A 27,538-nucleotide genomic window follows, 5' to 3' on the forward strand; every position below is an offset into this window, starting at 1 on the left:
GTGTGTGTGTGTGTGTGTGTGTGTGTGTGTGTGTGTGTGTGTGTGTGTGTTGGGGGGGCTTAGCCCAGCCCCAGTGGAGCCCCCTCTGTGGATAGCCTGGGAGTCTGCAAGAGGCCAAGATGCCAGTGTCACCTGGGGATGCTGAGCTGTGTGCTGGGTCAGAACCCCGGGGCCCAGGCCTTTCACCTTGTTCTAACGATGCTTTCTGCCATCCCTGCCAGCTCCCTGACTGATGGGCAGACACTCTCCAAAGAGTCCCCAAGCCATACTCTCAAGCTCGCAGCCCCGGAGAATGTCAAGGATATCCAGCCGGATTCTCCAGGTGAGCTAGCTGGGGGCGAGGCGGGCTGGAGAGGGGACCGAGCTGCTCTGGGCATGCTGAGGGAGGCCGAGGGGAGCCACAGTCCTGACCTCTAGAGGAGTGTGATCTGCAGACTCTCAGGGACAGACCTACCCGTTTCCTTGGCCAGGGCCATGTTCCGGGCCAGGTGTGCAGAGAGGGAGTTGGGGGAGAGGGCTGGGAAGGAGTGAGGCCAGAGACGGAGAAGGCTAGGACCTCACCCAGGGCCAGGCCTGGGGTCCTCAGCTCTCCAGCTCAGAGTTGCCAAGGGCCAGGAGGCTAAGCAATGCTCCAGGCCTTGGCCCGGCTACCTGGGGCTGGCAGCTGGAGGAGGCCGGCAGGGTAGTTCTGGAGGCTCGGGAAGTCATCACGCAGTCTCTTTATGTCCTTCCCCAGCAGATCATTGTGCCTGTGCCAGTTGTCGCTGGCCCTGCAGTTACCCATGATAACAAAGTAATAATATCGCATTTGTTCCCTGGGCTGCAGACAGCATTGTAGCAACAGCAGAAATTAAAAACAAAGGAAACACTGGACCAGCACCTTGCGTAATGGTTACGTTGCTGCACTTCCACATAGTCGACCGTGGTTCAAATCCTGGACCCAGTGACTTAAAACACACCAGGCACATGTGTGTGCGTGCCCAAGATCCCGAGAGGAGAATGGAGGAGAAGGGATTGCGGTGTAGCCATTCCCCCTGGGGGGTGATTTCTCACTTTCTGTCTCTGTGTCTCTGTCTTTTTGGCGAGTGCACGCGCCCTATAGCAAAAAAAAGAAAAAGGAAAGAGGCGTGATAAGGGACCAAAGATGGTGTAATGGTTACGTTGCTGAACTCCCATGTAGTCAACTGCGGTTCCAGGCCTGGACCTGGCAGCTTAAATCTCATGCTGGGCACATGTGCGCACAAAATGTAGAAGGGACTGCGGCATGGCCATCCCCCAGGGGGTTGATTTCTTCTTCTCTGTCTCTCCGGTGAGTGCATGTGTCCTATAGCAAAAATCTCTCAAAAGAGAAAAAAAAAAAAAAGATTTTAAAACGGAGGCGTGACGAGGGGAGATGCTCACCCTCGCTCGGTTCCCCTGCCGCCTGGGGAATGGAGAGCACGTGCCAGGCTCTGCCTGCAGCTGGGCCTCCGCTGCCTTCAGCAAGCCGTCTCTGTCCCAGGCTAGGGGTCTGGGCACGGCCTTGGCAGGGTTCTTGCCGGGTGAGGTTGTGATGCTCCTGGGGCGGATATTCCCTCTCACACCCCTCTCAGAGATAAAAGAGAACAACTGGGCCAGGAGAGGACCCCGAGTTTCCACAAGTGACTGGAAAGGCTAAGAAAGAGGCCAGGGACCGGGAGCAGGGCCAGCTGGGCCCGGCACCTCCCTCATCCATCCTCCAGGAGCCAGGGCACCTCCCTGACTGCCGTGCCCCCCTCAGCGGGTCCCACCAGCTTGCTGGGTGCAGACTGCATGCTCCCTTCTCTGGGGGCTGGAAGAGCACGTGTCAGTTCAGGCCAGCATTGGTGTCCTCTCGAGAGCAGGAAGGGAGCGACAGGACGCTCAGTGTCCCCTGGAACCCCAGAAACACGTCTGGCATCCCAGGGAGAACAAGTAATCCCCAGCCTGTGGGCTGTGATTGCTTAATCTGATTGGCTGGCAGCAGGCAGCTCTGCAGCAGGGCAGGTTTTACAGGGGCAGATGTCCCAGATAGGGGCCCATCACAGGGCTGGAGCAGGGTCGTCAGAGCAGCTGACCGGCTGGGAGCAGGGGAGGGCACTGGATTTGCTGGGGGCAAGGACTGCGTAGGCAATGGCAGGATGGGGGCAAGGCCACAGCAGTCTAGTTTATCTGGACTGTGGAGCCCTGTGGGATAAGTGTGTGTGTGTGTGTGTGTGGAGGGGGCCTTGTGAGCCCTCCTCCCTACAGCAGCCTGCTTCTCGAGGAGGGGGAGCAGATGTCCAGCTCTGCTGTGGCAGCACAGGCAAGAGGGTGCTGCAGCGTGAGGCGGGGACACATGGGAAGGCAGGTTCTGATCCCAGACCAAGCTGAACGGGAGGGGTACAAGAGTGTGCACCTGTAATCCTATCTACCTGGGGGCCGGGCAGAGGAGCAAACAGTGATGAGAAAAAAAGAAAGGGACCAGCAGTTGGCATAATGGCTTTGTTGCTGGACTCCCATGTAGTCAACTGTAGTTTGAGTCCTGGACCTGCTGGCTTAAGCTCACACTGGGCACATGTATGTGAGTGCCCAGGACTCCGAGAAGAGAATGGAGGAGAAGGAATTGCGGCGTGGCCATCCCCCCTGGAGGGTGATTTCTTGCTTTCTGTCTCTCTGTCTCTCTCTGTCTTTCTGGTGAGTGCAGAGTGCATGCACCCTATAGCAAAAACTTCTCAAAAAAAGGGGGGGGGGAATAAAGCAGACATTTATTAGACGTTTCCCGTGTGCTGGGCCCTGTGCTAAGGGATGTTGTTGTTTTCTTGCTGTATTGTCTTCACTAGCAGCAGCGGGGAAGGTGCGTTTATTATCCTCCTGTGACAGAAGAAACAGCTCAGAGGGGTTGAGTGATTTTTCTCAGTCTCACAGCTAGTGCAAGGTGGAACTTTTATCTTTCTTTCTTTCTTTTTATTTTAGAAAAAGACTTTTGCTATAGGGCACATGTGATCGCTGGAGAGACAGAAAGACAGAGACAGGAAGCGAGAACTCACCCCTTAGGGTGGATGGCCACGTTGCAATTCCTTCTCCTCCATTCTCCTCTGGGGATCCTGGGCATGCGTGCACATGCACCCACACACACATGCACCTCGTGTGAGTTTTAAGGTACCAGGTCCAGGACTCAGACCGCAGTCAACTACATGAGAGTCCAGGGACGTAACCATTACACCAACTGCTGGTCCCTGAGGTGGGACCCTTAATGGCCGTACTGTGTCCACAGGACCTGGCTAGCACCATGCACAGTCCCCTTCGGCTCCCCCTGGCCCCTGCCCCCACTCCAGCCCTCAGAAAGAGGAGCTAGCGTTCACCCTGGAGCTCTCGGAGGCTCCTAGTTCTCCTTGAATCCTAGGCAGCCTGCGGGTCCCCATGCTCCAGTCCCCAGACTGGGCTTCGAGCTGTCCAGATGGCTGCCCTCCCAAGGAGAGGCCATGGAGCTGCCGGAATCTGCCCTGCACACAAAGGCGGCCTTGTGCCGGCCCTGGAGGTTGACCCTGAACCCAGCTGGAGGGGGCAGCGTTGAGACAGAGCAGGGAATCCGGGGAGACTAACTGTCAGGAGTGCTGCCAGGGCTGGCTCCCACCCCCACTTTCCCTGGAAAACCCCCACACCCACAGGGCAGCTTTGAGCTACAGATTGGGAGATGAGGGCTGGCCCTTTGGCCTAGTGGTTAAGGGAGCTGGAATCCACATGGTCAGCCACGGTGCAAATTGCAGCCCCTACAGCTCGAGAAAACCGCACAGGGCACATGTACGCATGTGTGTCCAAAATGGTAGTGGGACGACGTGGAGGAGAAAGGGTTGTAGCATGACCACGCCTCACGGAGGGAGCTTTCTTCTCTCTCTGGTGAGCATGCGCGCCGCCTAGCCATTACAAAAGGCGGGAGGCGGAGGCTCAGCCTGGCTTGTCTCTAGGGCAGCAAGATCCCCCTTGGTGGGTCAAGGATGGGCTGGGCCTCCCTCCACCAGTGTTCCAGAGCCCGGTGGTGTTTTGGGTGGGAGCTGTGGGCCAGCAGCCAGAAGGGGCTGATGCCACCCTTGTCTCGTTGAAGCTCAGGGTCCAGGCTAGGGGCAAGGAAGAGCCCAAGGGACAATGGGAAGCAGAGGGCCTACTGTCACCTTAGCCTCTAGGGGACAATGGCAAGAAAGGCTTCCTGAGGGTCAGAGGACCTTAGCGAGGGTGATTTGTTACCTGTGAAATGGGGACAGGTCATCACCCCGGCCCTGCTAGCTAAGTAAAGTGGAGCCTCTGGAGACCCTCAGAGAGACCCTTCCCACCGGAGTCGAGGCCCCCACCAGCCCCTCCTGGGCATTCTGCAGACTCTGCTCGGGTGTCCCCACCCCGCATCCCCTTGTGGAACCTAACTGCTGGGCAGGCCTCAGGCGCGACTGCCCTGGAGATCTAGGCTGGGAGGCTGGCAGCTTGTCCAGTGGTGGAGACCTGGCCCATGCCCACCTTAGGCAGGAGGGGCCATCTGGGCTCCCTCACCCCAGGGGCCCAGGCCCAGACAAGTGGAAGCCTGGGGGCAGGACCAACAGCTGGAGCAGTGCCCGTGATGGCTCAGAGAAACCACCTTGTCCTCCCACTGTGCTTCACATGGGAAAACTGAGGCCCAGGAAGGGCCAGGGTCAGGCCAGCGCCATCTTGCCACAGGAGCTGGGACACAGAGCTCTTGAGCCCCAGCAAGAAGGCTGTGGTGGTGGGGGGGTGGCCTGCCCCTGCAGGTTCTCTCCCCTCAGGCTCGGGCACGAGGACCTGAATCACCAGCCTGGGGCCTGTGCGTTCCGTGCCGCTTGCCCACGTCCTCACAGACTGTTCTGTTCTTGGCCTTGCCCTTATCTCTTACCGTATCCTGAGGCCAAGGCGGCCTTTTTGCTTTATGTATCCTTCAGGTGCCTGGCACAGGGCTGACCAGGCCAGAGACTCAGCACAGGTGTGGAGAGGGGACCCCTGGCCGCGGTGGGGAGAGGTCAACCTGAGACCACCTTTTCCTCAGGCCCAGGGCCTCCCTCCCGGGCCATTCCCACAGAGGGCAGAACACCCGGGCCTCCCCCCGCAGCGCTCTGCCCCTTCCCAGCTAGTTGTGTGACAGTCTCTGCCGTCCAGATGCCTTTATTCCGGATCCCAGAGGACTTTGCCCCCTGCCTGCCCGGCCACCCCCAGCATAATGGGCGGATTGATAAGACGCTGCCAGCCTTGGGCTGCAGCCAGGACGAGGGGCATGTGAGAGGGAGCAGGAGGCGAGGGAGGCAGCAGGGTGTGAGGCTGGGCCTTGGGAAAGCAACCTCAACATGGCTAGGGGCCTAGGCGCAGGCCCTCACTGGGCAGGCGGGTGTCGAGGATGGACCACGGGCTGCAGGCTGCACTAGCTGGGTGCCTCGGGGCTGTGTGCCCATGCAGAGCTCTGGCTGGAATCTTGGGTGTCTTGTGGGTAATGGCCCACAGCTGGTCCTGGCCCTGACCCTGCTCATGGCTGTTGCTGCCCTGGTGAGCTCAGTTTAAGCATGGCACAGAGGTGGAGGCTGTGAGCTTATCCCTGGTGAGCTTTGAGGTGGGGCAACGGAGACTGCTACATGGTTTCTTAAGTCTCTCCAGCTCCCATGGGACCGCTCCAGAGAGGCAGCTGGGAGGAGCCCATAGCAGACCCTTCCTCCTGCTTGGTTCTGAGCAGCCCTCCTCTCCACCCCCAGTACCTCTTCAGGGGACTAGACCATGGACCCCAAGCCTACACCTCATTTCACTAGCCAGCACAGTAGACCCCGGCAGCTGCCGGGACTAGCTGAAATCTTGTGCCATCTCTGCCCCAAACGTGCTGTGCCCCTGGCCAACTCTGCCCCCCTCATATGGTGTATGTGGGAGCACTCTGCTCCACCCTCAGGGGTAACCCATCTTGCTCAGATTTCTCTCTGACTTCCTGCTGGGGCTGGGAGAAGCGTTTGCTTAATTTTATTTACCCCTTTGTCAAATGCTCATCACCAGTCCAGTGAGTGCACCAGCAGCTCAGAGTCTTGTTAGAAAGTGAGAGTTACCTTGAACACATGAAATGTGCTAAGCCTTTTATTTTAAGAATTATTTATTTTATTTATCATTATCATTATATATTTTTAAAGTTGCTATAGCACATGCACGATCACCAGAGAGAGTCAGAGAGAGGGGAAAGTGAGAAACCAAGCCACCAGGTCCAGGACTTGAACTGCGGTCAGCACGTAGGAGTCCAGTGCCTTAACCACCATGCCACCTGCTGGCCCTGGGTTAAGCCTTTTAAGAATAATGTGTTAGACTGACCCTGTAGCCTACTGGTTAAGGGAGCCATACCCTACATGGCTGACTCCTGTTTTTCAGAGAGATTTTTGCTATAGAGCACAGGCCCTCACCAGAAAGAGAGACAGAAAGCAAGAAATCACCCCCTGCAATCCCTTCTCCATTCTCCTCTCGGGATCTTGAGCATGCATGCACACTTGCTGGGTGTGAGCTTCAAGTGGCCAAGTCGATGACTTGAACCTAAGTCAGCCATGTGAGTCCCAGTGACGTAACCATTACGTCATCTGCTGGTCCCGTCTCTACGCATTTCATACGCACGCTATTGGCTCCTCTTTCCACTTGATGCGAGGCTGTGAACATTCCCTAACAGCCTATTTCCGTGGCTGCACAGGAGTCTGTGCTGAGGCTCGACCCTGAGGACTTCACCCAGCCCCCTGTGTGGCTTGTTCCCAGTGACTTTGCTAATAGATGCAGACACCCACCTCCCCATCCTCACTAGCTCATGTTGAGCAGCTTCCTGAAAGTGTGACTTTTGGTCAAAGGCTACCCCTCCTACCCCTCTTCAAGCCCTTCAATATAGAATGCCAGTTACCCCCAAGAAAGCCATACCAGTCCGGGCCCTGGGTTGCACAGACCCTGCCCAGCTTGGTTCTGAGCCTACTATGTCATCAGCATACCTGCTCATACCTTGCTGGTCCAGGCTCTTCTTAGGAGGATGCAGGTAGGCAGGTCATCTGAGATCAGATGGCTTCAGGAGATGGGTGTTATTGTGAGGACAGGCAGGGGCAACAAGAAACCTGGAATGATTCCAGTGGGGAGTGGGACATAATAGACCTCATCGGCCCCTGACTTTGGTTGTCACCTGCGTCGCTGAAACGCAGCCCCTGTTGGCCCTGCTGTCGCCTGCTACTTGCCCACTACTCTGATTGCTGCCACCCCACTTCTCAGCTCGTCCATGCCGATCTCGGTGAGAGAGAGGCAGGCAGTGGTCGGGCTGGGCAGTGTTGAGGTGCCCTTGTGTGCCTTCAGCCAGGGCTTGGTGCTCTGGTCTCGTTCGTGCAGTCAGGGAGCACAGCCAGTGTCCAAGACTCACGTCATAGCCAAGGGACCCTTCCGACTGCTCCACCCTCACCAATAGCTCAAGTTGGGCCTGAGACTTCTGACTAGTCCAGAGCTTTCCCCTCCACCAGACATGGAGGTGGGAAGAAGGCACGGTGTGAGCCAAGGCTGAGGTGGGATGCTGTGGACATGAGAGAGGGAGTAGGGGCCATCAACTCCCTGTGTCAGAGATTCTTCCCTGCCAGTCCTCCCTTCCTCCAGCTCTCAAGTCCAAGGGCAGGGTCAGCAGCTAGCAGCAGAGGACTGAGGTCCCTGGCTGAGGGACTCAGACCAGGGCACTGTGTGGGGTGGGGCCTCGCCTGGCCCTACCTGGGGCTTTCAGCGATGCAGGATGGGGCTTCAGCCTGCATGTCCCTCTTAGGCAGACACCTGCTCCGTGGGCCTGTTTCTCCTTGCCCTTGGACAGCCATGTGTCCTGCCCCATTTGGGGGCTATCACGGGGGCAAGGCAAGATGGAAGGGGATGATGGCCGGAGTTCCCTACGTGGTCCTAGACTTTCTGGGAATAGGACAGGAGGAGACCAACGTGTTCTTACCTAAAGGTGCACTGGCCTCTGCTGAGGGAAGGTACTGCTGCTCAGTACTCTGGGCAGAGGGAACCTGCCTCGGAGCCTCCAGGCTGGTGGGAGGGGCAGCTCTACTCAGTCGTGGCCCAGCCCTCAGTTAGGCTTAGAACAGCAGTCTTCACTGAGGAAGCAGGGCTGTAGTACAGTAGATCACCATAGAAAGATATGACAGTAGATCACCAGGTGGTACAACAGAGCACCGTGTATTAATGGTACAGAAGATCGCCATGTAGTACAATAGAGTACCATGTGGCAATAGTATATAGATCACCATGTAGTACAGTAGATCACTGTGAGTAGTACAATAGATGGCCATGTGTTAATAGTACAGTGGATCACCATGTAGTACAATAGATCGCTGTGTGTTAATAGTACAGTGGATCACCATGTAGTACAATAGATCGCTGTGTGTTAATAGTACAGTGGATCACCATGTAGTACAATAGATCGCTGTGTGTTAATAGTACAGTGGATCACCATGTAGTACAATAGATCGCTGTGTGTTAATAGTACAGTAGAGTACCATGTGGCAATAGTATATAGATCACCATGTAGTACAATAGATCGCCATATAGTACAAAAGAGCCCCATGTGTTAATAGTACAGTAGATCACCATGTAGTACAATAGATCACTGTGTGTTAATAGTACACTAGATCACCATGTAGTACAACAGATCGCCATGCAGTACAATAGATCACCATGTGTTAATAGTAGAGTAATCGCCATGTAGTACAACAGAGCACTGTGTATTAGTAATACAGTAGATCACCATGTAGTGCAATAGATCACCATGTATTAATTCCACAGTAGGTCATTATGTATTAATAGTACAGTATATCATCATGTATTAATAGTGCAGTAGATCACCCTGTGTTAATAGTACAATAGATTATCATGCAGTACAATAGGCACCATGTATTAATAATACAATAGATCACCATGTTGTATAATAGATCACCATGTATAGTAGTACAATAGATTACCATGTCGTGCAATTGATCTCTTGAACTTTGTAGCTTTTCTTATTTATTTATTTATTTGTCAGAGAGCACATGTTCTCACCACAAAGAGACAGAGAGAAAGAGGGAGGGAGAAAGCACCTGCAGTGGGGCATAGTCATGCTGCAATCCCTCCTCCATCTCTCCATCCTATTAGAATATAGGGCACACAGGCACATGTGCCCTACATGTTTCTTAAGCTTCCAGGACCAGGGCTTGAATTGCCATTGACCATGTGAGATCCAGTTCCCTTAACCACTAAGCTACTGGGCTGGCCCTGAAGCTTTCGTATAGACAAATTTTGCACTGTTTGATGTTTCTACTAAAAACAGTGAAACAAAATTTAGACCACAAGGACCGTGTGACTCAAGCAATATGAGAGGGAGGTTATTTCTTTGTGGCAAAGAAGACTGCCTTAGGGTCTCACTTGCTGGGGCAGTTTGTGTATTTATTATTTGGAGTATACATTGTTTACTATGATACTGATACATTACCCCCAAAAGATCCCACAGACATTTGGTGCTTGCTACCCTTGACTAATATGCTAATCACATTTTTTTTTTAAATTAAAGCAACTGCAACAACAAAATACAACTCTTTGTATAAATATTTGTATAAGGAAGATATCACTTTTTACATCAGTCTTCTAAATTGCTTCAAATTTCTCGCAACAAGAATGCATATGTTTTGGCCAGCCCCATGGTCTAGTGGGTAAGGGAGCCAGGTCCCACGTGGCCAACTGTGGTTTGAATGCCAGTCTCAGAGGTGTGAAAAGTATGCCAGCCATGTGGGCGTGGGTGCCCCAAATCTAGTGAATGTATGCACTTCCTGGCAATTTTTAAAAGCGGCATACATGTTTTTATCACTAATAAAGAAATGACAGGTGTTTAGGTTAAAGTTTTTGGCTTGAGAGAAGCTGTTGCAACAGATCACACTTGCTCTGCTTGTCTTGGCAACCTGGAGGCGCCTGCAGGAGCCGCCTTTCCTGGTCCAGGCACAGGGAGGTGTCTGTGCCAGGGGAGGGAAGAGAACCGACAGCTCCCTAGCAGTGGCTGTATGCCAGGTTCTGGGTGCACCCGCACTCTCCACTCTTCTGCTCTGGGCACGGACTTTAGCAAATGCAAGACTCAGAGACTCTGGAGACACTGATGTTTGGAATTGTGGGGCCAGGGTCCCAGGATATGGGGAAGGCTTGCAGAAGTCTGAGGAGTATCTGGAGGGGGCCTCAGTGGCCTTTGGCCCATGCCTACACCCAAGGGCACTGAACTCCAGCTCTGGGCCTCTGTCCTAGGACAGGTGAGTGCAGTCCTGGCCTCAGCCAATCCCCAGGTCTTGTCCACAAGTGACCATCTCTCTGGTACCTTCTTCTGGCCCAGCCTGGATTTCCCTCTGGCTACCATGTCCCCATTCTTCTGCCCCCGGTGGGGTTATGTCCCCTAGTCCCCCTGCCTTGGCCCTTTATTGGAGGAGGAATGGCATGCTCTGGGCCCTCCTGTTCAGTGTCGGGATCTTTACCTCTCCCTGCCCACCTCTGAATCTGCACACAGTCTTAGCGTGTTGAAGGAAGGGACAAGGCCATCTAGTCCATCTGGCGCCTCGGGGAAGGGCAGTCATAGGTGCCACCTCCCAGAAGGATAACGACAAAGCAGGTCTGGCCAGCAGGTAGCAGTGCAGCCCCAGTTGTCCTGGCCAGCCCTCCTTCTCCTTCCCATAGTCATCTTAGGATGGCCCTAGCCCCAGGAAAGGAGGCCCCAGGGTGCCCAAAGGGTCTGGACCACCTGTCCAAGCTTCCTTTGCAAACAGTTTGGAGAACTTGGAAAATGGACGTGTGCATTTATGGAGCATCGACTAGACACCAGGACTTTCATGTACACCATTTCTGACCCTCGTACCCACCCCAGGAACTGAGTCTGACCTCTCCCCTGAGGAAGCAGGCGTAGGGCTCAGTGGTCACCCAGAGTCCCCGTGCTAAGTGGTACGTCTCTGTCCCACCCACCACACGGGGAAAGTGCCTGAGCTAGAGAGCTGGGCGGAGACCCGACAGCATCCCGGCCTGAGCTGTGGCATCAGGTACACTGGGTCAGCCCCTTCCCTGCGACCTGATCCTGGAGAAATGACTGAGCCTCTGAGCTGCAGCCGCCCCACCTGTGAAAATGGGCTGCCCGAATGCATGCCGTGAAGACTAAGGAGCGCTGATGTGACGGGGCCTGGAGACCAGGCTGGAGGTCGGGCCGGCTGGTTTTCAGTCTTCTCCATATCCTGGGGAGGGCCGTTGGCTTTGATGCTTTGACCTTCTGTTCAGTTAGGCCTGTCCCCAACCAGTCACACAAGGCAGGGGCAGGATGAAAACCCCGACGGCCCCTGGAAATCTGACAGCCTTACTCTCTCAAGGCAGCCTGAGCTTCACTCCCAGCCACTTGGCCTTGGAGGCCAATTCCAGATTGGCTAAAGACAGGAAAAGGTCTAGGCGCATCAGGGTCTCTGGGCCCTTCACCTTCCCTCTTCCTTGCTGCACCCTCAGCATTGCTCATCCTTTGAGGCCAAGCTAGACCCCCTCCTCCAGGCAGCCTCCTAGCCTACCCCAGTCCCTGGCCAGCCCCTACAGCCAGGGCCCAAGGCACTGTCGGCACCAGCAGGGCGAGGAGCTCTGCCCAGGGCAGGACAGGTGCCCCAGAGACAACCCAGGCCAGCATGGTCCAGCTGCGTTTGCCCCTGCAGATGAGGCGCTGTGGACGACTCAGGCTGATGGGCGGGTGCGCCTGCGCATGGACCCCGGCTGCGCACAGCTTCCCTGCACCGTGCATCGCATGTTCTACGAGGCTCTGGACAAGTACGGGGAGCTCAGTGCTCTGGGCTTCAAGCGCCAGGACAAGTGGGAGCGCATCTCTTACTTCCAGTACTACCTGCTCGCCCGCAAGGCTGCCAAGGCCTTCCTGAAGGTGAGGGCCTCGAGGCGCAGCCTTCCCTAGACCTCCCTGCCCTTGTGGTGTCCATGTCAGGCCTCCTCCCCGACTCCCCATCGGGCTAGCCTTCGAAATAATAACCAGAAAGCCCGCCACCATTAATTGCACTGACACTGAGTTCCGGGCCCGGTGCTGAGCGCTTTGGACTCACCGAGCGCTTTCCACGTGGCAGGCACTTGACCCTGGTACAGATCTCCACCTGTACCATGTTCAAGGTGGGCTGGGAGGCCCACTGTGCTGGGCTGAGGGGCTGGGCCCCAGGGGAGGGCAGCAAGGGCTACTGAGCAGCTGGTCCCAGAGGGTTCTCTGGCTGGGCGGACCCCGGGGCTGAGCCCTGAGATGGGCTGCAGAGACCCTGCAGGCCGCTTGGAGGGTGCAGGGGTGGTGGGAGGCACCCTCCCCTGCCTGGCTGACCTGACCTGTCTGCCTTTGGCCTGGAGCTCGGCCTGGAGCGGGCACACAGTGTGGCTATCCTCGGCTTCAACTCCCCGGAGTGGTTCTTCTCGGCAGTGGGCACCGTCTTTGCAGGGTGAGTGGCTGGTGTAGGGGCAGGGGCTCCCATGGGTTGGTGGCAGGCAGGGAGTAGAGAGGTCACCATTGCCCACTCCTCAACACCCAGCTCTTCCCTGGGCTCTTCTCCTGGGCCTGCCTTTGGTCCCTGTCTGCTGGGGACAGCTGTACTGAAATGGGTGGGAGTCCCACTGCACTGTGGGAGCCCTCTGGGCCTGGGGGCGGCGTGGGGGTGGCCCTGTGCATGCCCAAACATGGATCCCGGACCTTCCCTAGTGGCATCGTGACTGGCATCTACACGACCAGCTCCCCCGAGGCCTGCCAGTACATCGCCCACGACTGCCGCGCCAACATCATCGTGGTGGACACACAGAAGCAGCTGGAGAAGATCTTAAAGGTGTGGGGGGGCGTGGGGTCGGGGGCTCCACGCTAACATCAAAGGACTTTCCCACCTCCCCTCCAGAGTCTCCCCCATCCTCAGCAGCACCCGCACCCCCCTGGACCAAGGCAGGGCAATGGCTGCCTACCCTATCGACAGGTCAGGAAACCGAGGCCCAGGAACCTAGCAGGATGTGGCCCAGGTCACCCAGGAAGTGGGTGACAGATGTGGGCTGGGACTCCTGGCCAGCCCCTTGTTACCCCTGGCTTTCTCTGCTGTGGGGGCCGCAGACCCCTGCAGGGGAGGAGCCTGTGCATGTGTGCAGCTCAGGGCTCTGGCCCTTGAGTTCTCAGGTCCTTGTGGGGTGTGGGGGCCTTCTACAAATGGGGACACAGGAGGAGCTGGGAATGCCTGATGAGTTTAAGGCTGTCCCTGATGGGCTCTGTCCCCACATATGCCCTCTGGGGTGTGGCCACCTGGGGACACCTCTGGGCCCCAGCTGCGAGGGCCTTGCAGGCTTTCCATGTCCCAGAGGAGGCGCCAGGACTGATTCTGATTCTGGAGATGTCACATGGGCCTGTACCTGAGGGTGGGACAGACAGGTGGTCTCCAGCCTTCAGGGTGTGGGCCTGGCTGCCCCGAGGGGCCTGAGCAGGTGCTGTTCCTCATCTCTGGTAAGTCCCCTTAAGCCTGAAAAAGAAAGCTCGGGCCAACCATTCTCAGCAGGACAGTCCCAGAACCCCTGGGGCAGGCCGCAGCCCTGGCCGCAAGGCAGAATCTCTTAGAGACCACCCTCAGATCTGAGTAAGTTTCAGAAAGCTCCCCCAATAAGGCTCTGAGCAGCCCAAGCTGAGAACTTCTGACTCACAGCTAAATAGCCAGAAGCCCTGGGCAGTCCTCGGCCGCCTAGCCAGCTGCGCAGGGGCGTCCTGGTGTGCTCTGAGCTAAGGGCGGCAGTGGGAAGGGGCAGAACGCAGACTCAGTTCCTGGATGGTCTTGGGAGGATGGTGCTGGGCACCATGGCCCCCTGGGGGGCGGTCGTGAGGGGAATTCTCGACCAGTGTCTACCTCTCGGCAGGCCCCTGTATTACTTGCCTGGGCTGCTGTCAGTCTCACAGACTGGGTGGCGTCTGGTAGCTTGTCGGCAGCCTTCATGTCCCGGGGCTTGCGGCCTTTGAGCGATGATCCTGATTCCTGTGTCACTTCAGACACCCACTCCTGGCTTCTCAGTCAGACCTCCCAGGGCTCAGCACCTGGGCAGGTGGTTTATCCAGGAGGTGGTGTCGCTCCCCAGGGGCTCCTTTGGAACCCCGTGTTTCCAGGCTTTGTCCTCCTGCCTGACTTGGAGAAACACTTAAAAACACGTAAGTGGTACACAGCTGTGGACTGTGCGCCCCAAGTGGGCTTCACTGCGGGACCAGGTGAGCCAGGGCCATTCAAGTGCCCTCTTCACATCCCCCAGCCTTTGGTCGTGGGGAACAGGTTCCGTTACTGACCAGTCCAGGCACCCCAGGACTTAGTGAGGCCCCGATTCCTCAGGGTTGGAGGCTGCTTAGACCTCGGTGGCCTCAGAGGCACACGGATTCCCTCTGGCCAGCTTCCACCCAAGGCCTCCATGGTTTAGGATTGGCTTGACAGCCAAGCTCGTGGGGACCTGCCTGCTGGTACCTAGTGGTCAACCCTTCCCCTCAGCCTCACCTGAGGGAGTTGCACCTGCGGTGGGAGGGCTAGAAAGCTTGAAATGCCCCCAGTAAATTTGCCACCACCGCCACCCCACCCCCAAGGAGGCAAACACTCTTCCGGCGGTTATTGGTCTAATGCAGATGCCACCCTCCGCCCCATTTTGTAGCTGGACAAAGTGAGGCTAGAGTCATTATTGAAGACATTTCTAGGGCCAGCCCCATAACCTAGTCGTTAAGGGAGCTGGACCCCACATGGCTGGCTGCATTTCACATCCAGGCCCAATGAGTTGAAAAACACTCTGGGTGTGGGCATGCATACGTGTGGCCCAAATCCTGATGGGACAGAGAAATAGAGGAGCAGTGATTGTGGTATGGCCATGCCCCATTGGGGTATGTTGTTTTTTCCCCTCCATCTCTGTCTCTGTTTCTGGTAAGCACACACATCCTCTGGCAATAAAAATAAGAAAATGGGGGGGGGGAACCAGCAGTTAGTGTAATGACTATGTCGCTGGACTCCCACGTAGTTGACCACGGTTCACGTCCCGGACCCGGTGGCTTAAAACTCATGCCGGGCACGTGTGCGTGCATGCCCAAGATCCCAAGAGGAGAATGGAGGAGAAGGGATTGCGGTGTGACCATCCCCCCTGGGGGTGATTTCTCGCTTTCTGTCTCTATGTCTCTCTCTCTGTCTGTCTGCGCCCTATAGTGAAAACCTCTCCAAAAAAAAAAAAAAGAAAAGAAAATGGGGGACCAGCAGGTGGCATGGTGGTTAGGACTCTGGGTGTTCCCACATGGCCGACCATGGTTTGAGTTCTAGACCTGGTGACTTGCTTTCTCACTTTCTCTCTCTCTCTCTGGTCAAATTAAAATAAATGAATGAATGAATAAATAAATAATTTTTTAAAAAAGGAAAGGAAACTGGGTCGGGAGGTGGTGTGGTGGCTGAGGTGCTGAACTCCCACGCGGCTGATCATTGTTTGAATCCCAGAACTGGCGGCTTGCTCTGTCACTGCTCCTATCCCAGTTAAAGACAATAATAATAATAATAAATTAAATAGTTCTTAAAAAATAAATAAGTAAGATTTGTGGGGCCAGGACCAGCAGTTGGCATAATGGCTATGTCGCTGGGACTCCCACGTAGTCAACTGCGATTTCAAGTTCCAGACCCAGTGGCTTAAACTCACGCCGGGTACGTGTGCGTGCATGCCCAAGATCCCGAGAGGAGAATGGAGAAGGGATTGCAGCATGGCCATCCCCCCTGGGGGTGATTTCTCGCTTTCTGTCTCTGTCTTTCTGGCTAGCGCACACACCCTATAGCAAAAAAAATAAAATTAAATTAAAAAACTCTCAAAAAAACACAAAGATTTGTGGGGCCAGCAGATGGCATGGTAGTTAAGGTGCTGGACCGCCACATGGCAGACTATGGTTTGAGTCCCAGACCTGGAGACTTGCTTTCTCACTTTCTCTCTCTTTAGTGAGCACACATGCCCTGTAACAAAAAGTTAAGAGTAATAATAAATCAAATTAAATTAATAATTCTGGGACCAGCAGATGCTATAATGGTTACATACTGGACTCCCATGTAGTCGACTATGGTTCAAGTCCCAAACCCGGCAGCTTAAAACTCATACCGGATGGATGTACGTACATGCCCAAGATCCTAAGAGGAGAATGGAGGAGAAGAGATTGTGGCATGTCCAGCCCCCCTAGGGGGTAATTTCTTACTTTTCTAGCAAAAATCTCTCTAAAAACAAAAAGAAATCTTTCTTTAAATAATTTTTGTAACTTTTTCACATCTAATACAAGAAAAAATAATTATTTCAGGGACCAGCAGATGGCATAATGGTTACATTGTTAGACTCCTACATTGCCAACCATCATGGTTTGAGTCCTGGACCCAGCGGTTTGAAACTCACGCTGGGCAGGTGTATATGCATGCCCAAGATCCCGAGAGGAGAATGGCAAATGCACATGTCCTATAGCAAAAATCTCTCTCTGAAAAAAGAATGATTTTATATTGTGTAATACATACAAAATCTTGGTTTTCCTTCCTTTTTCTTTTAATCGCCAGAGGGCTCGTGTACTTGTCAGAGAGACAGAGAGATGGAAATGGAGAAAGCACCCCCCGATAGGAGGTGGTCGCTCTGCAATCCCTTCTCCACCTCTCCCCCTTGTCAGGATTTCGGGCACACATACGCACACGCCTGGTGTGTTTTCCAAGCTAGCAAGGCTGGGACCTGAGCTGTGCAGTTGGCCATCCAGGCTCCAGCTCCCTTAAACGCCAGACCACGAGTCTGGCCCCCCATTTTTTCAAAATTGTGGTAAAGTACACACAGCATAAAATTTGTCATCCTACCATTGTCAGGTGTACGGTGTGTTAAATACATTCACAGTGTGTGCAACCTCCGCCATCCAGAGCTCATTCTATCTTGCAAAGCTGAAATTCCACACTCATCGAATGCCCCCTTCCCCCGGGGCCCTGGCAACCACCATTCCACTTTCTGCTTCTTCACCCACAGTGTCTTTTACGGCAGGTTTATTTGAATCCAGGGCCAAGCCAGGCCCACCTGTTGCATGTGGCTGTGTCTCCTGTGTGTTTCGCAATTTGGAGCAAAGCCCTATCTTTTGTGTCCTATGCCATAGATCAGCAAGGCCCCTGAATTAGCATAAGCTGGGAACTTGTTAGAAACGCCAAGTCCCAGGCCCCACCCCAGTCCTCCCGAGTCAAAAATCCAGGGCGTGGGACTCAGCACTCAGTGTCTAATGAGCCCTCTGGTGAGTCACACTCAGTGAGAGCCTCTGCCAGACACACTGCAGGAAGTAGGCCAGGTGGCTTTTCCAAAGGCTCACGTTCTGGGCTCATTTGACTGCTTCCTCTTGCTGCCGTGTACCTTGTTCCTCTAACCCCGGCGTTCCCTGTGAGAGTGCAAGGCCTGGTGCATTTCAAATCACACCTTCTTGGGCCAGAGCATCCTGCGGGTGGCGCTGTGTCCCTGATAGCTCTCTCCATTCCGAGAGGCACGGGGTGGCAGGGGTGATCCCGGGGTTCGCCAGTGGGTCAGGGCTGACCACCTGCCCATCCATTGGGAAGGTCCCCTCTAGCTTTCTGCTGATGGTTTCAGCATCCATCGACGATCTCGGCCTGAGTGAATCATGACAAGTGGGGTGTCAAAGAGCAGATTTTCGAATTCATCAGCTATAACTCTCCTGCAAAGGAAAGCATTTTCCGCATCACCTGGGGCTCTTGGAAACTGAACCCCCTTTTCGTGCAGAGCAGGTGGCAGACAGAACGATGGTCACTTTGGGTAGCTGTTCCAGGCACCTTTGAAACACCGCGTATTCTGCAGTTGTCAGGTAGAATGTTCTAGACATGGTAAGAATGTTGGGCCAGCTCTGTGGTGCAGTGGTCGTGCACTGCTCAAGACAAACTGGAGCCCATTTGGCAACTAAGGTTCAAATCCCGGGCCTGATCAGCCTGAAGCATTCCAGGGACACACATGGGTGCCCAAGATGGGACAAGGAGTGGAGGGAGAGGGCGGCAGTGTGGCCAGACTCTGTGGAGGGTGCTCATCTTTCTCTCTCACATGTGTATGCACGTGTTCTATAAAGAAAAAAATGTTTAAGGATTATTTATTTAGTTTTTACTTATTATTTTTTTAATTCACCAGAGAGAGAGAGAGAGAGAGAAAGCAAGCCACCAGGCCTGGGACTTGAACTGCAGTCGGGCATGTGGGAATCCAGCACCCCAACCACCATGCCACCTGCTGGTTCCAAGAAAAAAACACTTTTAATGTTAATTATATCAAGTTGGTTGGTAGTGTTATAATGTTGTCTCTGTTTTCTATTCCCCTTAATTTTCTGTCTGCTTTTATCACAGGCAGATTGAGAAAACAAGTGTTCAAATCTCCAAAACTTATTAGAGATGGTCTGTTTTTCCTTTCAGTGCCATCAGTCCTTGCCTCGTGTATTTTGGCACTCTGTCATCGGGCACGTCGTGTTTAGATTATTCTGTCCTGTTAATGAGTTAGCCCTTTGACACGAGGACATGAGGGCCACATGTCGGCATAGCAGTCACATGTGACCCTCTGTGAGGCAGTCCCATGTGGCGAGGTTCCCGGTGTGAATCTGGAGGCCTCCCTGAGTACTCCCGGCACACATGTGCCCATGGTCCAGGGCTGGCTGGAGGCTGGGGTGGATCACAGCGTCAAGACCCCGTTGGAGTAAACCCAGTTGTCATGATGGTGGACTACAGATGAAGGGTGGCGATCATCCTGGGGGTCGAGGTCGGGAGAGCCCAGAGACCTCTGCCCCAAGTGCCCGCCCAGCAGACGAATACCGGGAGACAGGTCCGTTTCAGGATGTGACGTTTTTCTTGCTGAAACCCGACGTCTTTTTCCTGTGAATGCAGATCTGGAAAAACTTGCCCCATCTGAAGGCAGTGGTGATATATCGAGAGTCTCCTCCCGAGAAGATGGCCAATGTGTACACGGTATGTACCTGGGCCCTAGGCGTGGGCCCTGGGCATCGGCTGGGGGCTGCCGGCCACCCCACTCACCTGGACTGCTGGTTCTCCCCACTGGCCGTAGATGGAGAAGTTCATGGAGCTGGGAGCCGAGGTGCCCGAGGAGGCCCTGGACGCCATCATCGAGGCCCAGCAGCCCAACCAGTGCTGCGCCCTGGTCTACACGTCGGGCACCACCGGGCCCCCCAAGGGCGTGATGCTGAGTCAAGACAACGTAGGAGGGATGCTCGGACGGGCAGGGGAGGGATGGGGGATCCAGGCCATGGCCCAGCCCCAACAGTCCCCGGGGAAGTTCCTCTGGCCCCAAACTCAGTGAGTGGCCCATCACCCTGGAGAAGGGAGGAACCTGTCCTGGGAGTCTCCGGGGCCTGTAGACATCCCCTGGAGGTTGCCTGCCCAGGTGATCCCCACAGAAGTAGTCCAAGTAGCTGTGAGCACAGCCTGCGCATCTGCCCGTCCCCCAGATCACAAAAAAGCCAGGCCGGTGACATCCAGCCTGCAGAGGTGCAGCAGGAGGTGGTGGTCAGCTACCTGCCCCTGAGCCACATCGCCGCCCAGATCTACGACCTGTGGACCGGCATCCAGTGGGGGGCCCAGGTCTGCTTCGCCGAGCCTGATGCCCTGAAGGTCAGTCCTCTGCTGTGTGGGCTCGAGCGTGTGTGCAAGGGTGCCCACGTGTGCACACGCTCCTGTCTCACGGTGGGTTACATCCCAATAAACTCATTGTAAGGCAGAAACGAGCATTTGGGGACTGGCTCCGTGGCCTAGTGGTAAAGGTGGCTCAAACCCACACAGCCAACTGTGTAGTTTGAGACCTGGATCCTGGAGCTTGAGAAACACACCTGGTACGTGTGCATGTGTGCCCAGCCTCCCAACAGGAAGGAGGGTTAGAGGAGAAGGGACTGTGGTGTGGCCATCCCCCCAGGGTACCTCTCACTTCCCTTGTCTCTTCATCTCTCTGTGGCGAGCACGTGTGCTCTGGCAAAAGAAAAAAATTTGTCAACACAAGGGGATGTGAATAAACAACAGAATCCAAAGGCGCTGGCAGCCAGCACCCTGTAGGCGTGTGACGGAGTGGGTGACGGGACCGCGGCTCAGGGCCGTTGCTCAGCATCTCAAGACAGCATCCTCCCCCGCAGCGCTAGCCGTGGGAGAGCCCCAGGTGCAGACTTTGAAGGCCCGTTTCTGCCCGATGCCTGTAGCCTTGGCACTTGACAGTACAGTCGAACCGTCACAGGTTGGGGACAGTCTGTCCGGGTGCCCACGGGCCCCTTGTGCGGGGTGTGTGTGTATCCGCGTAAGCCCCAGTGTACTGCTGGCACCGTGAGCTGCATGCACACCCAGCTGGCGGAAGGGGCCTCCTGGCCCCTCTGATCCTAAGCCGCAGGCCTGCCTCCCCACGGTTAAACAGGGCAGCCTGGTGAACACGCTGCGAGAGGTGGAGCCCACGTCCCACATGGGGGTGCCGCGGGTATGGGAGAAGATCATGGAGCGCATCCAGGAGGTGGCAGCCCAGTCTGGCTTCATCCGGCGCAAGATGCTTCTCTGGGCCATGTCGGTGACCTTGGAGCAGAATCTCACGTGCCCTTGCAGGTACAGGGGCCTGGGGGCAGGAAGCCTGGGAGGTAGCAGGGCGGAGCCACAGCCCATGCCCAGCCGAGGATCTGATGGGCCAGGCTTGTCCTGGCCACACTGTGCATGTTTGGGGACTGCCATGCAGAGGCCCCACAATGGCCAGGCCTGAGTCTCACCCTCTTCCCAGATCACATGGGGACAGGTGCCCCTCTGCCTGGGAGGACTGGCTAGCTTCCTCTGCAGGTGTGCACCTCCTAGGACATCTCCTGACCTCTGTGGGTGGCTGAGGACGGGATGCCAGGAGCGGGGCTCTTATAGTGCATCAGGTGCCTGCCCGGGCCCCTCCCCGACACCCCACTTCTGAAATCCCCGGTGCTTTGAGAGGATTGACCATAGACGTCTGGCCCGTCTCCATTTAGGGGCGGCTCCCCTTGCTAGTGTGCTGTGAGGAGATACGGTGTGTCTTCCCCTGAGCGCCCACGGCTTCATTTGCACAGACGTGATGGCGACTGCGTGAACGAAGCCCATGTGGGCTTCAGATGGGCTGGTACACGTCTGCCCCGTGTGTCCATGAGTGTACACTTTGCGTTTCTGCATGTGTGTTTTATCGTGGGTACGAGTTTGCACGTGTCTGTCACTGCCTGCACACCCGCACATGGCTGAAGACACCTTTGCACACAGCCACACATATGCACAGCTACATTTGTGCACGTGTTTATGGGCAGGGCCGATTCGCAAAATGTGTGATGATGGGCTTGGCATTGGCACCAGGTGGCACCTCCTGCGCTCGAGGCAACGACTGGAGTGGTACACATGCAGTGCACACCTCTTGCACACTCACCCTCACAGCCTGCTTGGGCTTTCTTCCCTGGCCCGTTCTCACTCTCCACCAGCGACCTGAAGCCCTTCACCACCCGACTGGCAGATTACCTGGTGCTAGCCAAGGTCCGCCAGGCACTGGGCTTTGCCAAGTGCCAGAAGAACTTCTACGGAGCAGCCCCCATGACGGCGGAGACTCAGCACTTCTTCCTGGGCCTCAACATCCGCCTGTACGCCGGCTACGGCCTCAGCGAGACCTCGGGCCCCCACTTCATGTCCAGCCCCTACAACTACCGGCTCTACAGGTGAGGCCTGAGGCTGCCATGCACACGCACGCCCTGCCCCTCCGTGCCTGCCTGCTGAATGCCCCGGGGACCCTGTCCTCTTTATACACCCGTCAGGTCCCGGAGACCTGGCCACTGGGCTGGGGGGCTGCGGAGTGCTGACACTGCCATCTTGGGCCACGTCCCGTGCTTCTCTGCCTGTCTGGTGGGGCAGTCTCTGCCACCGTGTCCGTGGGTCCATGGCTGGAAACAGCCTTACCAGCCCAGGTACCCCCAAACAGAGTCCTCCTGACGGGACATTCCTTTGTCCCCTTCCTCCAGGAGAGCCAAGTGTGCTAGGGGGAGTCTCAGGATAGCTGATGGCCCAGGCTCCAGTTGGGGAGGAATAGGGTACAAAGGCCAGCCCTCTGGTGGGTGGGAGCGGGGGGCAGTCGATCCTGGGGAGTGATTTCAAGTATTATCTGTTGTGCTTACGTACACTCCTCCCTGCTGGCCTCTCACAGTGTTCCAGCTTTGACCTTCCTGTTTCATTCATTCATTCATTCATTCACTTAAGGACCTTTAATTGGCCCTACCTTTCAGCTCCAAGTCCCTAGTTCAATACAGAAACCTGGGGCCAGCAGGTGGCATGGTGGTTAAGGCACTGGACTCTCATCTGGCCAACTGCACAGTTGAGTCCTGGACAGGGTGGCTTGAAATAATTCCAGGTGTGTACGTGCGTGCATGCCCAAGATCCTGGGAGAATGGAGAAGGGACTGGGGCATGGCCATATCCCCCGTGTGGGGGGGAATGTCTCTCTCTCTCTTTCTCTCCGTCTCTTTCTCTGGCACATGCACACACCCTACGGCAAAAACGTAAAAACCGAACAACAAAACCTGGGAGGGGACACCTTCTGGCCCCCAGTGGAGACAGAGGTTGGGGACCAGATCCAGGGCTCCCCCGCCCAGCTTTCACGCTTCTCTCGGCCCAGCTCGGGCAAGGTGGTGCCAGGCTGCCGGGTGAAGCTGGTGAACGAGGACGCAGCCGGTGTCGGCGAGATCTGCCTGTGGGGCCGCACCATCTTCATGGGCTACCTGAACATGGAGGACAAGACGCGCGAGGCCATCGACGCGGACGGCTGGCTGCACACGGGCGACACCGGCCGCCTGGACGCCGACGGCTTCCTCTACATCACTGGGCGCCTCAAAGGTGAGTGCAGGGCTGTAGTGAGGAGGAGTCTACCCACTCTGCGGCTTACACCCGCCAGCGGTGCTGAGCCCTCGGCGCCACACCGTCACTGACCCTTTACCCGCTCTGCGCTCCTGGGGCAGGTGCTGTCACTGCCCCCACGTACACCGAAGACCGCAGAGAGGTTAAGGAGCTTGCCCGAGGCCATCCAGCTGGGATTCAGACCCTTAGAGAAGCAAAGCTAGTCTGCCTGGAAGATTCGAGGGCATAGGTGTTATTTATTTTTAGAAAGAAACACCGAGATGATGGAGAATAGAATGCAAACTGGATAGAAAATTAAAAATAAAACATGAGACTTCAGGGGCCAGCAGGGGGCATAGTGATTGCAGCACTGGACTCCCACACGGCTGACCTGAGTTCAAGTCCCAGACCCAGCAGCTTGAAAATCACACCAGCCGTGTGTGTGTCCATGCCTGAAACCCCAGGAGGAGGAGGGAGGAGAAGGGACTACAGTGTGGCATCCCTCTGGGGGGATTTCTCACTTTCCCTCTCACTGGCTTTGCTTGTCTCCTGTGAGCGCCCACACCCTCTGGCAAGAATCTTTAAAAAAAAAAAGATTTCAGAGAAATTCCCACAGACAGGGATGTGAGTCGGAGATCCTGGCTGAAGGATGTCTGGCTTGCTTTGCCCGAGGGGTGTGGCACCTGTAACACCCCTGTGGGAAGCCAGCACTCACATTTCGCAGAGAAACTGAAGCTGGTGAGTGTGTGAACGACTTTCTGAAAAGGACGCAAGGCAGTGCAGAGCCTACCCAAGTTCCAAGCAGGCTCGGACGTGCCAGGGAGGCCAGGATGCCCCAGTGTTTGGGCCCATGGCCGTGCAGGCCTGCCTGGCTGGGACCCTGGCTGGGGCAGGAGAGGTGGCTGTTTAGGGTGGAGGCGCAGGTGTGCTGTAGGGGCCACCTAGCGTTTGCCTTTGTGATGGCAGATGAGGGCCCTGCGTCCCTACGTGGGCAAAGACAGTACCAGGGAACGAAATTCATCCAGAGTGGGCTCTCCTTTTAGAGGCAGTACGGTGAGGGACCAGTATGTGGCTTGGTGGTTACGTCATTGGATTCCTCCATAGTCATCTGCAGTTCAAATCCCGGATTGGCAGCTTAAAACTCACGCCTGGTGCGTGTGCGTGCGTGCCCAAGACCCCAAGAGGAGAATGGAGGAGAAGGGATTACAGTGTGGCCACCCCGCTGGGGAGTGGTACCTCACTTTCTGCTCTGTCTCTGTCTCTCTGGTGAGCGCACATGCCCTATAGCAAAAACGCTCTCTAAAAAAGAAAGAAATAGTATGGTGAGGGCCCAGATACGTTTTCCCTGGATACAAACCCAAGTGACCCGACATCACTTGAAGAAGATACCAGTCTCTCCAGATTGCCCTCCACGGCCATGCCGTCATTTACCAAGGGATGTCTCTGAGAAGTCTCTATTCTGTCCCGCTGGTGTGTTTGCCTGTCCCTGCACCCGTCTGCAGTGTCGCTTTATGAGGCTGGTCTGGTGTATAAGTCCCATAGTCCCCGCCTTCATCTGTAGGAGGATCGTGTGTGCGCTGTGAGTGACACATGGCAGTGGTTCAGTATGCATGGCACAGGCTGTCCAGGGCCTGGGGCCGGGGGGAAGGCTCGTCTGTGGACCAACCAGGGCGGGCAGAAGGGGGCCAATGAGATCATCAGGTGAGAAGTCTGAGCAGGCAGTCTCGGTCGGTGGGCCGAGGCCTGAGGCCCTGGGCGAGCACTCGCCCTCTGGAACTGTCCCGTGCCAGCAGGTGAGGTGCTCCAGGGCCAGCCCTGCTTGCTGGCTCACCTCGAGCAGCCCCTCCACCGCACTGTCCGCCGTCGGGCCCCGGGCTGTGACTGAGGCCTGGTGGTGCGTCCGCGGGGCACTGGACTACAGCCTGGGCCGGGCCGGCCTTGCTCCCCCAGAGCTGATCATCACGGCGGGCGGGGAGAACGTGCCCCCAGTGCCCATCGAAGAGGCCGTGAAGACGGAGCTGCCTGTCATCAGCAACGCCATGCTGATCGGCGACCAGAGGAAGTTCCTGACCATGCTGCTCACCTTGAAGGTGAGCCGGGCTCTGGTTCTGCAGGAGCAGCCTGCAGGTGGCCTGTGGGTGGCCCTGTCCAGCACATCGGGTCTGAAGTCTTCATTCTGGGGTCTCTGCAGTCGGTGCTGCCGGCACTGGGGGGTGGGGACAGCAGAGCACAGGCACATCCCTCTCCCCCCACTGAGCCGCTGCGACGGTCCTCACGTGTGCCCGATGCACCCCTGCTTACAAAGTGCTGCTGGTGGCTGGCTGGCGGCCTGGTGCTTAGGGCAGCTGGATCCAGCATGGCCAAATGCACAGGTCGAGTCCTGGACTTGGCAGCTTGAAAAACACACAGGGCACGTGCACTCCCAAAATCCCGAAAGGAGGGAGAGACGTGGGAGGGATTGTGGTGTGACCATCCCCTGTGGAGGGTGTGTTCTCACCCCAACCTTCCAGCAAGTGCATGTTTAGCAAATTTAACAAAACAACAAAAATATTGTCTCCCCCACCCCCTCTCAGGCTCCCAGAGTAGGAGGCCTGCAAGAGTTAGTTCACCACTTTTCCACTCACTGACCAAGGTCTCCCAGTCCTCCGGCCGCAGGGCTTGGCACCGTAGCATCCCGCTCATTCCAGAACTGTCCCTTTGATACGCTTTCTGCAAGTCACGCCCTTACCATCAGTGGGTTTGTCTTGGGGAACCAGGCTGGGTCCTCACCTGCTCTCTGCCTTGCAGTGCACCCTGGACCCCGACACCTCTGACCCAACTGATAATCTGACTGAAAAAGCCGTGGAGTTCTGCCAGCGGGTGGGCAGCAAGGCCACCACGGTCTCCGAGATCGTGGGGAAGAAGGACGAGGCCGTGTATCAGGCCATCGAAGAGGGGATCCAGAGGGTCAACGCGAACGCAGCGGCCCGGCCCTACCACATCCAGAAGTGGGCCATTCTCGAGCGGGACTTCTCCATCTCGGGTGGAGAGCTGGGTAGGCTTCCCGTTCACTGTTCCAGGGGCTGCGTGGGGAGGCCAAGGCCATGGCGTGGCCCAGGAGCGCCCCTTTGGGGAGCAGCCGTGGTGAGCAGTCCTGGGCTGGGCTCTGGGTGACTCCCCACAGGAAGGAGGACAAGTAGCTCCATGCATGGGCTTGTGGTTGGGTAGAGCTTGCTGCATGTGTGCGGTACGTGCCAGAACATGGTGATCTGTGCGAATGGCATCTGGCTTTGCCTTCACTGTGGGGTTACCCTCCCTGACATCACAACATGTGCACGGTCAGCAAACACAGGGCCCACCTGTGCTAGGGCTGCCTCTCCTCGTTCTGGGAGAATTGAAACTGATCTCTAAGTTCGGCTTGTGCACTCGGGGCCAGCCCCATGGCCTTGTGGTTAAGGAAGCTCGAGCCCATGTGCTTGACCACCCTGATGACTTGAAAAGCACACAGGGTATGTGTGCAGGCATGCTCAACATCCTGACAGCATGGAGAAAGGGAAAAAGGATTGTGGCGTGACCACACGTCACTGGGGAGCTTTCTCTCTCTCCCTATCTCTTTCTGGTGAGTGCACGTACTCTCTGGCAATCAAAATAAATATTTTTAAACAGGAAGAGGCTCTTCTGGGCCACGGCCCATAGAACCAGGAAAGGGCTCAGGTGCAGCCTCAGCTGGCCAGATGAGGTCACTCTCAGCTGCGGCATCGTGTGTTCATGACACAGGGCCGGGGAAGGTGGCTTCTGCAGTGAGGCCTTAACAGCCACAAGGCAAAGCCCACATGCAGCTGTCCGCGGTGCTGTGAGCCGCAGCGGGAGACCTTGCACGTACCCGGTGGTGCAGTGCTGACAAGCCAGCCGCCAGGCCAGCTGCACATATGTCCTCTCCAAGTGTTCGACAGAAGTCAGTCAAGAGTAAGCCAGGCACAAAACACTGTTACCCAGGGCTTACAGCGTAGCCCCCCCACCTCGCTTTAGGTGGGAAACCAAGGCCTAGGATGTTGACTGGAAGGAGGTCTTTCACAAAGGGCGTGGCCGAGAGTCCTCCAGCCAGGGCAAAGCACATTTCATGCGCTTTCGTTGAAGTGCAGAGACGGCCGGTCCTTGATTGCTGCTTGCAGGTGAGCCGTGAGACGTTGCGGAGAACAGGGACACATGGACTGCTTTCACCTCTTTGGTTGGGAATCCAAGCAGCTTGGCTGCCTGGTTCAACCTGGGGCCGCTCATAAGTTCATGGTCCACAGGGGCCAGCTGGGTGGCGCCACCTGGAGCTGGAAGGCCCACTTCCACGCTCACCCACGGGCTGTTGGCCAGAGACCCGGGTTCCTGGCCACAGGGCCTCTCCATAGGCCGCCTGCATGTCCTCACAGCATGGCAGCTGGTTTGCCCAGAGGGGTGAGCGATGAGCTCAGAACCTTCTATTTTGTGTTTGTTTGTTTTAAGAGAGATTTTTGCTATAGGGCACGTGCACTTGCCAGAGGGACAGAAAATGAAAAATCGCACCCCAGGGGCTTGGCCATGCCATAATCCCTTCTCTTCCACTCTCCTCTTGGAATTTTGGGCACACACACACACACACACACACACCAGGCGTGTGTCACGCCACTGATT

General features: G+C 56.1%; 1 protein-coding gene across 1 annotated transcript in view; it reads left to right on the forward strand.

The window, feature by feature from the left end:
• The window catches only part of ACSBG1 (acyl-CoA synthetase bubblegum family member 1), a 48,552-nt gene that overhangs the window by 19,448 nt on the left and 1,566 nt on the right, over positions 1 to 27,538 (forward strand). Inside the window, exons 3-14 of the mRNA XM_014584862.1 lie at positions 222 to 322; positions 11,694 to 11,914; positions 12,379 to 12,467; positions 12,725 to 12,845; positions 18,918 to 18,998; positions 19,096 to 19,345; positions 19,432 to 19,658; positions 20,443 to 20,624; positions 21,500 to 21,730; positions 22,680 to 22,897; positions 24,848 to 24,987; positions 25,685 to 25,931. Coding sequence (XP_014440348.1) covers positions 222 to 322; positions 11,694 to 11,914; positions 12,379 to 12,467; positions 12,725 to 12,845; positions 18,918 to 18,998; positions 19,096 to 19,345; positions 19,432 to 19,658; positions 20,443 to 20,624; positions 21,500 to 21,730; positions 22,680 to 22,897; positions 24,848 to 24,987; positions 25,685 to 25,931 — 2,108 coding nt within the window. The remainder of the gene's footprint in view (positions 1 to 221; positions 323 to 11,693; positions 11,915 to 12,378; positions 12,468 to 12,724; positions 12,846 to 18,917; positions 18,999 to 19,095; positions 19,346 to 19,431; positions 19,659 to 20,442; positions 20,625 to 21,499; positions 21,731 to 22,679; positions 22,898 to 24,847; positions 24,988 to 25,684; positions 25,932 to 27,538) is intronic.

This window comes from Tupaia chinensis, unplaced genomic scaffold, assembly GCF_000334495.1.
Source record: "Tupaia chinensis unplaced genomic scaffold, TupChi_1.0 Scaffold000078_1, whole genome shotgun sequence".
NCBI classification, from domain to species: Eukaryota; Metazoa; Chordata; class Mammalia; order Scandentia; family Tupaiidae; genus Tupaia; species Tupaia belangeri.